A 16,414-nucleotide genomic window follows, 5' to 3' on the forward strand; every position below is an offset into this window, starting at 1 on the left:
TTCCCTGATTATCAACTTTTACAGATAAGAAATAAATCTTGCAGATTCCTATAATTTAAAGGAAGGAGAGAAAAGAGTTTGAAGGCATTTTTGCAGCAACAGCTGTCTTTACTAATCTGCTGCATCTCCTCATTGTTTGCCCAACTTCACAATTCCAGTCAGTGTGGAACTGAGAGAGAGAAAGACGAACATACTGGCATGGTGTAACACACGTCTCCTGTAAGATTAAAACTATTCAGTTGAAAGACATTTTCTATCCCGATGTCTGACCACAAAACTAAAGTGTCAGGCGTTTGAATCCTCAGAGTGAGAGAAGTTGTAGAACGCAAATGTCTTCACATTTTGGCAGCTTTGAGTTCCAACGAGTGGATTTAATTTTGTCTGGATGGTTCTGGGGTTTTTAGGCAGTTACTGCTCAGTTGGGAGGCTTAAAAGTCTAGGTTTTTTATAACTCTTCTCCGGAGATGTTGTGAAACACATTTGATCACATGTTTAAGATCATTGTAAAATTCCAGGACCCGAGTCAGACAGATGGAGCTGCTGGTGCAAATACTCAGATTCAGTCTTCTTTGTTCTTCTGCAGTGTTCAGTGACTTGTGGAAGTGGTCTACGCCGCCGGGATGTGAGCTGCTCAACAAAAGAAGATTTTGACTGTGACCCCCAGAACAAACCACCGACTACCAGCACCTGCCAGGTCCAAGACTGTCCCGTGGTTGTGGACAATTTTGGAGGAACCGACTGGTCTGGAAGTGGATGGCCCAGCAAAGAAGTGTTGAATGAGATCAACTCCATCCCTGAAGCCAAACCCCTGCCCAAATACAGCACCACCAGAGCCCAGCCCAGCACCCACAATAACCTGAATGACATAGTTGAGGGAGATTTTCATTTCCATAATAACATTGAAAATGGTGATCAAAGTAAGGTTCATGTTGATGATTTTTATTATGACTACAACTTCATCAATTTCCATGAGGACTTGTCAGCTGATTTTGACAATGATGAGAATGATTCAGGAGACAGTCACGGTCTTTCAGAGGAGGCAAATAAAAATGAAAATGCTAACATAGACATAGTTGGTGCTCCAACAACAACTCCAGCTATTTCTGCTGCCTACATGACAAACACTGAGGAGCCCCAGAATACAAATCATGTCAAGGTAGAGCACAGTGGGAACACGGCCACAAATGAGTCTGTCCAAAGAAACTCTGAAAACTTGGGTGACTTTCTTCATGAGGATCTTCTCCTGCCTGTGTCTACCACCCACTCCCCCACGTCGTCAACCACTGGGCATTCCCCAAAACCGAAGCAGATACATGAGATTGTGCGATGGCCTGAGAACAGGAGCACGTTGTCTCCTCCGGAGTCAACTACAAAGGAGGCTTCACAGGATGTGACATGGGAGCAGTATTTGGATGAGACTGAAAATAGCTACAGATATTTTCCTGAGGAAAATTCCACTGACAATGTCACGCTGACACCAAACCATGATGCTCCTACTCCTATTTACCATACAATTGTTAGTACCATTGGTGCTTCACCAGTTAATACTCAGGAGAAAGGCCTGAGTGATGTCTATGATGAGTACATCTACAACGATCTAAGTATGTCAGGTCAGGACGTTTCTGTGGAAGGTACAGAGAGATTTGTCACTCCGGCAGGAGTCCAGCTGGAGGACACCGCTTCAGAAATACCTCAGTCGACCCTGTCCACAACTACCTTCAAGTTGGATTTTAGTTCAGTATATGAAGTTAACAAAGGTAGTCCATGGGGTTCGGACCATCACCCGAGTGAGACTTCACTAACTTCCACTCAGAAAGCCACTCCTCTCACTTTTCCTTTTCCGGAAATCTCAGGTAATCGAGAGACCTCTGATGGCTCAGTACTATTGACTGGAACAGAAACCATACCTCTTACAAACCAGAAGGGGGCATCTCAGTCATCCTCAGATGATTTACCATCAGAGATGGAACAGGTACCGGCTCGAACGTCCATGAACATAACAACTGGAACAGACTCTGACTCCAAACCTCAACTTTTTGATGTGAATGAATTTGACTTCAATGAGATTCTTCTTCCTCCGGTGGTGAGCAGCACCAGCAACAGTGAGCCTGATCTTTCTGCCTCAGCAGTCACAACTGAACCTCCCATGACTCCTGTCAAACTCACAGACCCATCAGCACCTGCCATGCTCCCCCAGGCAACTCCTCCATCTACTCTGAGGACACCTTCTGTTTCAACAACCACCCCAACATCAACCCCCACACGCTTCAAAAATGCTGCCTACTGGGTCACGGGCAACTGGAGTGCTGTGAGTCTGTTCTGATCCCCACATTCTGAGCTCCAGCTGTTTCTAGTTTTTTTTTGCTTTGTCTGCAGCAGCCTTTTATTATGCAGATGTAAAATCCTGCACATTTCTCTAAACTCTTTGTAGACAACATTTTTCCTTGAGCAGTTGCAACTGCAATCAATTTATGCTACGAATGTTGGTGGCACTTTTGAAAGAAATCTGCCTCCATCATTACCATGCTAGGCTGTGTGTGTAACTCCTAAATTGCATGCATTTTGTATTTACATATATGGATGTTTTTTATGATTATTAAGTCCATTTTCGTGTCATGTGAGTGGAGAACAAAGTAACGTTTTAATTCATTGTCCCTCTTGTTCCTACATCTGTGGCCAGTGCTCCACCAGCTGTGGTCTCGGTGCTGTCTGGAGGACACTAACCTGTAGCACTGGCTCAGACTCTGACTGTGATCCAGCTCAGAGGCCGGTCCCTGCCCAGAGGTGTTACCTACGGCCTTGTTCAACTTGGAAGGTCGGAAATTGGAGTAAGGTGAGGGCCTCGGAAAAACAAATATTTATTTTACTGTTTCACATCTTTTAATCATAGTCAAACAGTCAGGAAATGTAATGTCTTTGTTATGTGGTCAAATAAAGTTGTGAATGGTTTTTCTTTGTACATTGACATTATATAAAACATTCACACTGATACACTGAACTGTGTGGGCCTTACTTCTACTAGCTAGTTGCTACTAGTTGCCTCATCATTAAGTTCTGTTCTCTTTTTTCCCTCAGTGTTCGAGAAATTGTGAGGGTGGCAATAAATCAAGAGAGGTCCAGTGCATTGACCTTCGGGATCAAAGGCCACTGCGACCTTTCCACTGCCAGGCCGTGTCCTCCAGGCCGCCGACCCAAATGTACTGCAACATCCAACCATGTCTCGACTGGTACACCTCTTCCTGGGGTCCGGTGAGTAACGTAATGAAGCAAAAAATAAAAAACGCGATGCTATACAGAATATTTTCAAACCTGGGGGATATTGAGAATGCGAATCAGATGTTACAAGTGAGGACATGAATATTTATTTTGTTTATTCTATTTTATTTTCTTACTATTTGTGTCTTCTTGGATATTGCAAGAACTCTACATGTATTTAGAATTCCGGGCAGGCAGCCATATCACATCAAGTCACGAGCAATGTGCACAACAACGAAAAAAAAACATGCACAAACTAAGTTAACAGAAGACATCCGTTAGCTTGCTGTTATAGAAAGATTTGACTGACTTATCTTTTTTTTAAACTCTATTTTATTTTTTATTTCGGTTTTTTGAACGTACATTCTTGCATCGGCCTGGTGAGGTCATTTCAGTGCACAAAGAAATTGACTTGCAGAGAGACTGTTATTGTTATTTATTTATGTGTGTGGGTTTTTCTGGGCTGCTGCTTTCATTTGGATGGGCAGCTCTGAGGCTTACACTATTCTAACAGACCTTCACTCTATTCCCAAGTTGCTGTGTGGGAACCCGAAGAGAAATGAGTCTCTGCAATTGAGCTATAATGAACAGAAAACACTGGCTTCTCCTGGATTGTTGCTTTTAGAATTGCTTTGAATCAGAGTTTAGCTACAGAATGGCTCGGACATTCCCACAACAATCACTATGTACTTCTACAATCTGTGTAAGCTAGGTGTTTTCTTATTGTGAATTCAATTGCATGCGTACGTGTGTGTTCAGTGCTCTGAAGTTTGTGGAGGAGGCGAGCAGCAGCGTATTGTCACATGTCTAGAAAAGGAGCGATGCAACAGTGACCTTCAGCCCAGCACCATCCAGTCATGTAACAGCCAGCCGTGTGCCCAGTGGCTCACTGGATCTTGGGGACAGGTAGAATACACACACACACACACACACACACACATATATACATGCTGAAGAATGATAAATCCTGAGGTCATTAATTTACTGCTTCAACCAGAGTACCAGAAGGACTGTAATTAACACTGGATAAACAGTTCCTACCAATCTATAAGAATTATTAGTCTGTCAGACTAAATGAATGCTGGAACCACAGTTTTAACTTGTATCAAATGTATCAAATTGAAATTTGTAACCCAGTTTAACACACAAGCAGCAGGACACACACGTAATAGTCATTACATCCTGCAGCCACTTGTGGTTCTAATACACAGGCTGTCAGTAACACAGACTGTAGGGATTCATTTCACAAAGTAATAAATGATGGCATAGTTCTAATGTTGATTTATAACACATAACACAGAAGATTATAGCCGGTTATTTGCTTCATTTATCAACATCATTCTCAACATGACATTGTTTATTTTTAGATTTATTTAAAAAATCCAGGGAAAATCCATGCTTTAAGGTTCTGACAGGGGAAAACTGTATGTCAAAATTGTGTTTCTTGTTTACTAAATCAAAAAGCTGCAGGCAGTTTTGTTTTCATAACATTTTTACATCCAGAGTGCAGAATCTGGAATCGAGAATCAATATGAAAGTGTTTCTTAAATTACCACCAGCGTATGCTTCGCTGCACACAGTCGAACTCGCACATCTCTACAGCAGCATCAAACATGTAAGACAGGATTTCTGATTTATTCAAGATGTAATAATGAGAGTATTTCTACCTCACCGTGGTGCTGTGAACATTTCCCTAAAACAGCCCAGTGTAGGTGGTTCAACCGTCAGGACCAACAACTGTCAGTCTTGTAATGTGTTGAAGTGTCATCTGTCTCTGCACAAACATGAACTCTGTGTCACTGTGATTAAATGTCACAGACTCAAAATGCATCCTAAAAGCTGCAGACTGCAGCAGTGTCTGGTAATAATAGACCAGGAGCAGCTTCACACTTCCAAATGCAGATTTATTTCACTACCCTGTACAATTATAGTTGTTGTAATATATATATATATGTACATCCTTTATCCTTTTAGCAGAAATCACACTCACACAGATTGCTTATCATGAGTTAAGCTTAAAGAAATCAATGCATGTAAATGCATAAAAACTCTGGCTCACAGTGGTGGCTGGAAATCACGCATTTCAAACAATGTAGGCACTTTGCATGGGGCTAAGACCAGTATTACTGCAGCCTGTACTTCAATGTATACTAATGTAAGGAAAATGGAATATAAAAAATAGGGACAGAAAAAGCAGACTTGATAGAACCAAGGTTATTTATGTCCACTGTGTACTTCTAGTTGGAAGTGAAAGTGTTACAATGTTTCATGATCATGACTGTGGACCACAGCGGTGACCAAAAAGAAGTTCAACTCCTTAAACTGGTGTAAGTGTTTTATGTGATGTTGTTCAGCTCTAGCTACAGTGTGTACTGTATGAGATCAAGGCTTCAGCACGAAAAACATCAACACATTTCAATTCAAAATCTGAATCATAGACCAGCACTGGAATGTATTTTTTATCACTCTACGCTTCTTTCACAATTCTTCGTGCAGTGTTCAGCTTCCTGTGGAGGTGGTTTACAATACAGACTCATCAAATGTGTCAACACCAAGGTGGAAATGGAAGAAGAAGTGGATCAAGCTTCATGTGCCCATGATCCAAAGCCTGCAAGCAGCCTGAAGTGTAACCTGCAGGAGTGTGACACTGCCTCCACTGGTGAGTAACTGAACACGAAAATTGGTTTGACACAAAAGAATTTGAAAAAAAAAGCCAACCACTAAAAGTATTTGATGATCTTTAGTCTTTTTTAGTCCAGTTATTCATCTAGGTATCATTGAAGCTTATTAAAAGACACTGTCAGGATGCACCATAATGACTAAAACCCAAGTTCTACTTCTGCATATTTGCCTTGACATTTGTCCATATTATTAATTCCATCATTTGGATTAGTCATAAATAAAAACTGGTTTAAAACACATACATCCATCTGTTGTTATTTGACCAGGTCAAAAGGTCAAATATGTCTCTCAACATATGAATATGAATATGATATTTTGTCCCTTATCTAATGAAACAGATTAATTAGACAGACACCAACAGAAAACAGACATCAGTGTGTGTGTGTGTGTGTGTGTGTGTGTGTGTGGCAAGGGGCCTTGAGATAACACACACAGTTCCAATTAAAAAGTTAGTTGTACAGTATATTGGTGTCCTTTCTCAGCTGTTTTGAAACATGTCAGACTGTGGAAGCATTCCATCTCCCAGGAATCTCTCAGGGCTTCCTGTAATGACGCAAGACAACGAGATGAATGGAAAGGCTGGGCAGAGAAAACTCAAAAGTCCTCTTTGTTAGACTGGCAGGAAGATTTTCCATTTTTTCATCTGAGAAACCTTGCAACAACGAAGCTATTCACATTAATTAACGCCAGTCAACTCTGAATGAATCACATCTTTCACAGATTGAAATTCCCCAAGAATGTGTAACTTTGGCGGAGAAAAGGTTTTATCTGGCATGTCTTTTTGACAGTGATTGCAGACGAGGTTGTTTTTTGGTTCATTCAACAGCTGAAGATACAGATGGACTGCAGAAAAGTGGTCCAGTGTAAAAACAGCTCTCCTCTCACTCTCTCTCTTTAATTACAGCAGCTCAAAGTAATCTCCAAAAGTAATAATCACTGTGGCAGACCATTTAGTATTCTCGCCTTGTGCTATTTATCAAATCTCATTTTGACTTTTCATTTACTGCCACAAGTCTGACACAGCAGCTCAGTGACTCTTCTTTGTTGTTGCATCAGATATGAAATCACAGAGGTCCGTTCCTCTTAGATGGCAGACTGCTTACATTGGTAGTGCACACACGCATTAGGTCTTACCATAAATATTTAAAGCACACAATAATTCAGCAGCACACTGACAGGCATGTCTGCACTTGGTTTGACAGAGTTTGCAACTGAATGCCCTAAAGAGGAGACGATTGACCGATCTTTAATTCAGCTCTCAGAATAATGCCGCGAGAAACAAGAATGAGACGCAGCATCCTCCTCGCTCATTCATCACAACACGCTGTTTCTCTTCTAAAATGTTTTAAATTGCATGACACTGTAATAAATGTCCATCCTTTTTTATTAAATAAAATTAAACCAATAGATTTTTATCTAACAGGTAACGGTTGGTTTCATCAGGGCACAGATTCTTAAAAGAAGATTTTGTTTTTAGGGTGACACAGTGGCACAGTGGTGTTGGCTATGCAATAGTTCCTGGTATGAAACCACTGAGTTCTACATTTTGGATGTTAGTCACGCTGTGTTAGATGCAGTTGTGATCATTATAGGATCATATATATATATATATACAGTATGTTCAATTGGTTTTTATCTAAGCAGCTAAGAAGCGTATCAAACAGTCACAGCATCATGTTTTCTCATGTGTGTGATGATTGATGATAAAGGAGCTCTCAGACAAAGCTACACAAACCCATTACAGTCTGGACTGCACTTGCACACTGGCAGGCCTGGTTGGAGTTTTTTCTCTCTGACAACTCAACTGTAACTGTAGCATTTCATTCAGCAGCTGCCTGAAATGCCTGTGAGAGAAGAAGGGACGGTGCCATGACGAAGCTGTTCAGGCATCATCGCACAACATCTGTATTTCCATGAAGTACAGATTCAAATACCAACACAGAGCAAAGAGCAGCCTCGCGTTTGTACAGATTTGAGTTCCAAATGAAATGAGAGAGAGAGAGAGAGAGAGATGAGACCACCAGCTTCAAGGCTGATGTGATCCTCATGTCTGGATGTTATAGACACACTGCACAGGAGAGAAGAGGGGCTGTTTGCTGAGACCATTTTGAACCATTTTGTCTTCTTCAATATTTCACTTCATAAAACTGAGAAGTCTGAAGTTTTGAAAAAGAAAAGTTTGCCGACCTAAACTGTAGTATTTTGAGGAGGTGAACAGCTTGACTTGGTATTATTACAGTTTTTTTATACTGTAAATAGCAGCATTCATGTTAAATGAAAGTAATTCATTTAGATGCTGCACTGATCTAAAGAACAATTTTGACTGTAATGGAGACTAGATTGGAAATCTCTCTGTTGTGACGGAGAGACGTGTTTGGAATGTGGAGTGAGTGAGTGTCACTCTGTGGACTGCACACAGAGGTTTGACTTCTGATCTGTGTTTCATGTGCACAGTACACTTGATTTAGAATGGCCTGTTCTGCTCTGAGTGGACACAATGGTTCTGACATATCATTAAAAATATTATATATTGTAAATATGTCAATATATCATGTTGCTCTGCGCTGCATCGATCCAAACAATGCACCAGACTAATTGTTGAACAAGGAAAAAAAAATCTCACACACATTATTTTGTTCACTGACTCATTGTCAATACTAGTGTGCAGCTGTGTAACCCAGAACCTCATCTTCAGAGCTACAAGTCATCATTATTCTGCTACGAGCGCCACATGATGAAACTATATGTTGCTCTCCTCCACATTATTTATGAAAACTGCCCAGATCTGTGTGTTATGTAACTCTAACTGTACTGAAGTGAGGTATTATTAGGGAGCTGCTTTAGAGCCACGTTCTTTTACCTGAAGAATCATTTTTGGTTCAGTGGATCTAAAGGGACAGTGATGTGACACCTTCAAACATGCTGATTGTGTTTGACCAATAACCAGCCTCCCTGTCCTCAGACATTTTCGCCATCGAGCTTCAACTTGTTTCTACTTCAGTTATTATGAAGTGCTTGGCTTCCTCTGACGCTCTGCTTTCAGCTGGTTTAGTAGAAATCAATGCCCAGCGACATCCACTGATGTTATAGGGCAAGAGGGGCAGAAAAGCCTAATTGGATTCGTATTGTTCTCTAACCTAAGGGGCTCTGTGTCTGCCAGCAGTGATAGGAAACCAGATTACTTAGATAAGTCTTTTTGCCACTTTCTGCTCTTTTGAATGTTCTATAAACTGCAACCTGGAGTGGACGCTCAGAGGGAAGCTGTGGCCCCTGTGACCTACCTGTCAACACCTCCTACACATATTTCTTCCAATCCCACTTGTAGTTGTGTAATATAGGTTTGGACCCAACATCTTTTTGTCTAATAGCGGGACTTGCCCACTGTCTGCTGACACTTTTCTGTAAGAAAGGTCATGTTCCAAAGGAAAAACAAGAGAGTTCATATTAAACCAAACAAAATCCATAACCTTTCACAGCTCCTTCCCCTGGAATAAGAACGCTTCATTCGAAAATATTGTCCTCATTTCAGAGGCTCTAGTTTTTCGTCCTAAAACTAAACATGGCAGAATGGTGAATATGAAAATGGTAAAATTGAATGCACATGGAATCATCTCTCCATGTTAGTAACCCACTTGCATTTGTCATTTGTCACAATTTACTAGCAACAGGCAGATAGGAACAATGTAAATAAAGTCTGTTCTTCTATGTATTTATTCTCTCTCCCACTCGCTCTTTCTCTCTCTCTCTCTCTCTCGCTCCTTCTCTCTTTCTCTCTCTCTCTCTTTCTCTTTCTCTCTCTCTCTCTTTCTCTTTCTCTCTCTCTCTCTTTCTCTTTCTCTCTCTCTCTCTTTCTCTTTCTCTCTCTCTCTCTTTCTCTTTCTCTCTCTCTCTCTTCTCTCGCAGGGGCAGTTTGTCTTCGTGACCGCCTGACGTCTCGTTTCTGTCAGACGCTCTTTGTGCTCGGCCGTTGCCGCCTGGCCAATGTTCGGACGCAGTGTTGCAAGACCTGCAGTCGGCTTTCTCGCCTCAGCACCACCTCCCGCCACTAAGGTGCTACAGAACAACCAGTGACAGGCCTCATTAGCAGGGAAACTGAATGCACCACACAGTGATGAAATATACTGTAAATGATCATTTCTAGGTAAAACCCCTCTCTGAGCCTCTTCAGGGCGTCTGCACCGTTGTGTTGGTGGAATTATTCTTGAGGGCTGAAATCAGTTACGTAAACCCACAGATAGTCTTTCTTCTTGGTAAATCATGAGAATGTAAACGTCCGTTTGCACTTTTTAAATGTAATTTCTTGCTGTCAGACTGGCATTTTATCTTTCTGCATATACTGGGAACAGATATGTTACGTTGACAAAGTGACTCCCACCAGTTTAGCCATACAGTATAGTAATCATCCTTTGATAATATAGGGAAACTACAGCTTCACTGTTTGTATTGGTACAATGCTGTCATTTTGATGACAGCAGCAAAAACTGGACACAATGTAACCGAAAAAAAAGATGTGAATTTTTCTGGTGCTTTACAGATGATGTGGTACATGTCTGACAAATCCCAAAAGCCATTTTTGCATAAATGCCTCATGTGATGCAAATAAACTGCCGACTGTTGACCAATCCCTGTCTTATCACAGTTAGATGTAATAGAAGCACATCTGAGTTTTATGACAACATCTCCAGGACGGACCAAGGATGGATGTAACATTCATGTCTTTATTTTACAGCTCTACTTTTATGTTTTTTAAACAGCATAGATTAACTATTGCCTAGCGCACCCCCCTGCCCACATCAAAACATTCACAGCTTTTCTTTCAAAACTCCAGTGCTATTGCCTCATTGTGATACAACTATATTGAAATTCAAATGAATGTCCCTTGCTGTGACCCCCTCGAATAGCCACCTATACCACCACCTAAGAGAATAGAAGGCAAAAACACAATAGGTTCTTGATGGTTCCAATCAAAAGTACAGTTCCACCACTGAACTGTCATGTTTCTCAGTCTGTTTCTATTGTTGTTGCTTCAGAGCCTGGTGGTCGTTTGTGGACCTTTACCAGCGCTGCTCATTCATTAACATCTCCACAACATGTTTTGGAAATGTACAAATTAATTGTATATTATTTCACACAGCCAAAAGAAATCCACTACGTCAAAACAATTTCCTCTACAGAGGTACTGTATTAGTAACTAATAACAAAGCTTGTAATGTTGCTAAAAGCTATTGACATCTATGGGAATGTGAGCAGTGGCCAATGTTACATCTATTCTTGATCCTAACTGTTCTAATTCTAATATGTTTTATTATGTATATTATAATAACTCAGCTGTGATTGGACAGGTGCTGCTCAGTGGAGCAGGTATTTAAAGTCTTCTAATCTGATCCTTTGGCTTTACATCACGTGTTTAAGTCACCAAGTGTAATGTAAATGTTAAAAGATGAAATGCAGAAAATTGTTGGTGCTAGAGACCAATCAGGCATTCCAGGTGTTTTGGGTCAGGTATTGGCTGGCCCAGTGCCTTTTACACTCAAATACTGGACAACACAGTGTTGGACATTTTTCAGTAATATGTCTTCAAATCAGTTCTAGCTGTAGATTATGTTTGTGTTCTTCAATAAGCCGTTGGGTGTACGTCTGAAACTTCATTTTGCTTATTAGTTTAGCTGCCGCTGCATCATGAAGACCTGTGTAATTTCATGATTCTTATGTCACTTCTAGAATTTGGTGGATTGATATCTCAGGAAGCTCTGTAGTAAACAATGGAAGGAGGAACCAAGGAACAGCTTCTGTCACTTCATCTCACAGAGATAGAAGGGACAGACATTTTCTTTATCATGGTTTAATTTCACATTCAATAATAAAAAAAACCCAACATAATCACACCAGTAATCATGTGATAGTAATTTAATACTGATGTACACACGTTATTCTTGACGAAAAAGATACATTAAATATCAGACAAGACAGACGGCAGCGTTACTCTGAGAGTCAACATATGGAATGACTCTCCAACATGTTGACATCTCCCTGTGTTGTACATTATATTAAATTATATTTACTTTCTTTTCTTAAGTAAAAATGATTAGTCTGAGACACAAAACAAGCAATCAGATTCTGCATTTGATTGAAACAGGAAAACAACTCTTTAACTGCAGCATTCAAGGGGTAAACATCTGTTCTGGGAGTTCCTTTAAGACACTTTCATTCTGTGGATTGGGATTGATGTTGAACAAACAGTAATCAGTAATCAACTGGTGGCAGCGTCACCATCTTGGTGAATTCTTCGTAATTGACCTTTCCATTTGACTTGACGTTGGCCTCTTTGAAAAGCTCGTCCACTAAACCAAGACAGAGAAAAGACCTTTGTTAGTGTTGCCCCGAAACTAAGGACTTTTTAACAGCAGCTAAAAACATTCATAGTCAATTTCTTTTTCTAAGACAAACTGTGTTGGTGAAAGTAGCAGTTATATTTGCTATATGAATAGATATTTTGTATAAATGACCATTAGAATTATGGCTTTGTTCTGATTATACACAAATGATGTTTGAAGGGAGAAGTAGTTAATGGAGGGAAACTAATGAAAAACAAAACAAGAGCCTCTTTTTTGCAGTCAACATCTAGTAAATTATATTTCCCTCTGCTTTTCTACATATAAAAGGTGTAGCATGTACAGTATATATATATATATATATATACATATATATGTGTATATATATATATGCATATATATATATGTATATATATATGCATATATATGTATATATATTATAGATACTGCACTATTCTGCTCACAACTATAATTTGAACTTAATCCTATGGAACATGGAGCTTTAAAGTGCTCTTTTAGAAGCACCTCAAACAATAGCTAAATCCAATTGTGGAGCAGAGCTATTATCTTGTGTAGGTGGTGCCATTACAGTGCAACCGCTATAAGGAGCTTTTTTTCTGTTCTTTCATTAAAGTGCTATCGGTAAGTGACTACGTTGTTGGAGTCCAACAGTATGATGGATGTGTTTCCACGGGGGAGCAGTCACTAACTGCCATGCACAAAGAATTACATTTGGGCTTTGAAAACACCATCAACATCAAGCCAGCAGCCGAGAACTTAAAGTTTCCACTTCCACTTGAATGCTGTCAAAAATGGTTTCATGTCGGCTAGAAAAAAAAAAAGTTCAACTTTGTTCTTACAGTTGGTCTGTAAGGACAGATTTGAAACAGGTTTTTATGACTTGTTTGGATTAGCTTAGCGTAGATACTTTAAATTGTCCGCAGGTGTGAGAGTGAGTGGAAATGGTTATTTGTCTCAGCCTGTGGCCCTGTGATGGACTGGTGGACTGTCCATGTTGGACATCAATTTTAAAATCCACTGCTTCCACCTTAGTTTTCCTGATTCACTGGTCACTTCAAAAAGTATGAATTAAACTTAGGGCAGAAACATAATATACATTTATAAAAGGAGTTATTGACCAGGAATCTGTGTTTAGCTCTGAGATATTTCCCAGCAAACTTTAAGCTTATATTTAGTGGGGTAAATAATTCTAACCTGCAGTTACATCAGCTTTTTTAAAAGTTATTTTCTCTTCTTATGCTGGTTGATGTTAGCCTAAAGAGAACTGAAGTGCCGGTGAAGATTTGAAGCCTTGAAATGCGCTAATGATGCCTGACAGGCAGAATGGCTTGCCATTACGTCCAACAGAAATAAAACTCTCCCTCTCTGTTAAAAACTTCCTGTTTTCATCTTCATATTTTCATTTGGCTGTGCATTTTTTCCCTGCCAATTTGAAAGTGAATTTGGCAGGCCTACACAACTCAGTGTTTTTTTCCCCCTCCAAGTCATTTGATTCAACGCCCATGTGTGTAAGCTTCACGTATTGTGAACAAACACAGAATTGGACATAAACATGTCATGAGGCGTTAGCATTTGTCCCTGTGTCACAGTATAAGCAAATAGTCGAAAAGTTTCACAACGTTTCTCATGGTTCTTCGTGATTACGTCGTCTACAGTTTAAATATAGCATCTTAAGAATCAGAGAAATGCCTGCATGGACCGTGGCCCAGTCAATTACCACCGTAGAATACAAATGCAGTCCCGACATTTTTCAGACGGTACTGCATTTCAAACTGACATGATGAGGATATTACTGTGGGCTCAGGAAGTCCACGGTAGAGGATTGAATTTAACACAGTTATCGACCTGTCACATCCTCTGAACCTGTTCAAACCAGTTCATCTCCAATTGACCGACACAAGGTGAACCTGTACTAGTCCGAAGTTGAAATAGTTTTTTCCGAATCATCGACCGGATGTCCTACAGACTGGAGTGGAAAAGGACAACCCAGGTTTCTATCTTCATAGACTTGAAAAGCCAGCATCTGTGGTAGTATGGGGGCGTGTTAGTGCCACACATGGCACTTTTCACATCAGTGAAGACACTAACAATGATGAACGCTACATACACATTTAGAGCGACATCTGCTGCGATCCACGCAGAAATCTCTGATTATTTCAGCAAGACAGACAGTGTGTGTGTGTGTGTGTGAAATGAAAATGTATGGCGCATTATGAAGCACAAAAATCAGTTAGAGTGTTGTTTTTGGAACGTGGTGCAGGCATTTCATGTCAAATGTGTGACTAAAACAAGTGACTATTTTGAGCCTTGAATATTCTTTCTTTTCAGTGAATCCAATTGATCTTCACTACCTGGTGACCAGTTCAGTCAGTAAAGATTATTATCCATCTACAATCATGACATTGGCAGAAATAAAAACAGGAACAGCCCTTGATAGCACTTGCGCTGGGATTGTATGTAACAAATCAAAGACTACTGTGACAGTGTGATCAGCTCTATAACTGACTTCTCCTCAGTGACTCAGATTTTCATCCATCACTGTCTGTTTCGATATCTTATTTCCCTGAGGCCATTTTTCTTCAGAGAACTTTTCTCTTGTTTTATCTGATTGTCAGTTCAACTCCAATATTGTCTTTTGTCATTCTGAATACATCAAGAGAGCATCTTATCTTCTGATCTGATCCGTGTGCCTTCACAGTACCGCATATGTATTGTAAATAGTATCTGTCAAATATGTGTTTAACTTTCTATTCATTTTTGTTAGAAAAGAAAGATGATGTGGGTGGATGTCCGTGTCTCCAAGTATTTCTAGTGTTCTTTACCTTCTCTGTCAGTGAGTTTCTCTCCCATCATGGTGAGCTTTGCTCGGAGCTCAGACGCCGGAATGAACCCCTTCTTCTGCCTGTCTGTCATCCTCAGAGCTTCCAGGATTTCCGTCTTGGGGTCTTCTTGTTGCATTTGTCGATGCATCATTGTTAGGAAGGAAGAGAAGTCCAGCTCACCTTTCTTGTCTAAACCAGAATGTAGCAGGGGCAAAAATAGCCAAATTATTTAGGATAAAATGAAGTCAATCATTTATTCATCTGTAGAAATGTTAACATTTCATATAACCCTGTTACATATTACATTATAACCCTGTTAAATATTTTTTCAAATCATAAATCTGGAATTCTGGGTTACATCAATACCATATACCAGCTTGTTGTTCCACTGTGTGGTATTGATAATTGAAGTTTTTGTATTCTGTCTCTGCCTTTGTAACCTCTGTAGGCCAGGGACAAAACATCCAGAGTAGTAAACAAAAAAGGTTAAAACACAATTTGAACTTTACCAATCTTGTGAACTTGCAGGTGCCTTTCAATTTCACCATGAGTTGGACTTGTACCCAAACAGCGCATAACTGTCATCAAATCCTTGGCTTCAATCTTGCCCCTCTGCTTCTTGTCATACAAGGAAAAGCACTCCTTGAACTCTGTAAGGAAAATACAACATACTGTATGAACAGTCAGTATCCTTCAACCATAGCAGCACACTGGGGTTTTCACAGCAGCATGAATAAGGTCTAAGGTTTCAGCACCAAAAACAAAACAACAACAATGAAAATGTCATTGTATATACAACACAATGACATTTTCATAGTCGTCACAAAAGGTCCAAGGTTTGATAATACCTTCTAAATGATTAATGTTCTAACTTGTCCACAGGCGATGATAAATGTTGCTGCTTACCATTGATCTGAGTGGGTGGGAAGAATTTAGCCTGTATTGTGACATAAGTTGGCATCAAATTACATACGAAATGCAAATGTAAAAACAAGGATCTTTGAAAGAAAGTTTGTACCAACCATTTTGTGTCGCTCTTTGTTCCTCCTCAGGCGGCAGAGTTATCGTACTCCCCTGACCACCGCCTCTGTTTAAAGTCCACTTTGTAACGTGATACATGTTGTCGTAGATACGCAGGTACCTGATCCTGAAGGCTGCTTTGTCCTTTCCCTTTCAGAGTTTCCTAAGAGACCAATTACTAAACACCAGGCAAAAGACAGAGTGACACACACACTGTACCTGCTGACACACGTCATTTACTGACATTGATAAATAACTGATAAATAACATTGGCTCTATTCG

General features: G+C 40.1%; 2 protein-coding genes across 6 annotated transcripts in view; one reads left to right on the forward strand and one right to left on the reverse strand.

Annotated features, from left to right (window-relative positions):
* Positions 1-10,559, forward strand: part of adamts7 (a disintegrin-like and metallopeptidase (reprolysin type) with thrombospondin type 1 motif, 7) — a 51,549-nt gene extending 40,990 nt beyond the window's left edge. For all 3 annotated transcript variants that reach the window (XM_008337125.3, XM_025053588.1, XM_025053589.1), the window contains 6 exons: positions 584-2,308; positions 2,681-2,833; positions 3,076-3,249; positions 4,015-4,161; positions 5,752-5,914; positions 9,841-10,559. In XM_008337125.3, coding sequence (XP_008335347.1) covers positions 584-2,308; positions 2,681-2,833; positions 3,076-3,249; positions 4,015-4,161; positions 5,752-5,914; positions 9,841-9,986 — 2,508 coding nt within the window. In that variant the 3' untranslated portion in view covers positions 9,987-10,559. The remainder of the gene's footprint in view (positions 1-583; positions 2,309-2,680; positions 2,834-3,075; positions 3,250-4,014; positions 4,162-5,751; positions 5,915-9,840) is intronic.
* A 143-nt stretch (positions 10,560-10,702) lies between these two features.
* Positions 10,703-16,402, reverse strand: calml4a (calmodulin-like 4a). 3 transcript variants are annotated; one of them, XM_008337127.3, is made up of 5 exons: positions 16,135-16,219; positions 16,019-16,049; positions 15,622-15,762; positions 15,113-15,301; positions 10,703-12,278 (listed from the first exon to the last, which is right to left on the reverse strand). In XM_008337127.3, the coding sequence occupies exons 1-5, from the start codon at positions 16,135-16,137 to the stop codon at positions 12,181-12,183; spliced, it is 462 nt and encodes a 153-aa protein (XP_008335349.1). In that variant the 5' UTR covers positions 16,138-16,219; the 3' UTR covers positions 10,703-12,180. The 3 variants fall into 3 exon arrangements, with proteins under 3 accessions (XP_008335349.1, XP_008335348.1, XP_024909359.1); XM_008337126.3 differs by lacking the exon at positions 16,019-16,049 and having other exon boundaries at positions 16,135-16,402; XM_025053591.1 differs by having other exon boundaries at positions 16,019-16,147.
* Between the last annotated feature and the right edge of the window lie 12 nt (positions 16,403-16,414).

The sequence above is a fragment of the Cynoglossus semilaevis genome, unplaced genomic scaffold (assembly GCF_000523025.1).
Source record: "Cynoglossus semilaevis isolate Cse_v1.0 unplaced genomic scaffold, Cse_v1.0 scaffold1699, whole genome shotgun sequence".
Taxonomy (NCBI): Eukaryota; Metazoa; Chordata; class Actinopteri; order Pleuronectiformes; family Cynoglossidae; genus Cynoglossus; species Cynoglossus semilaevis.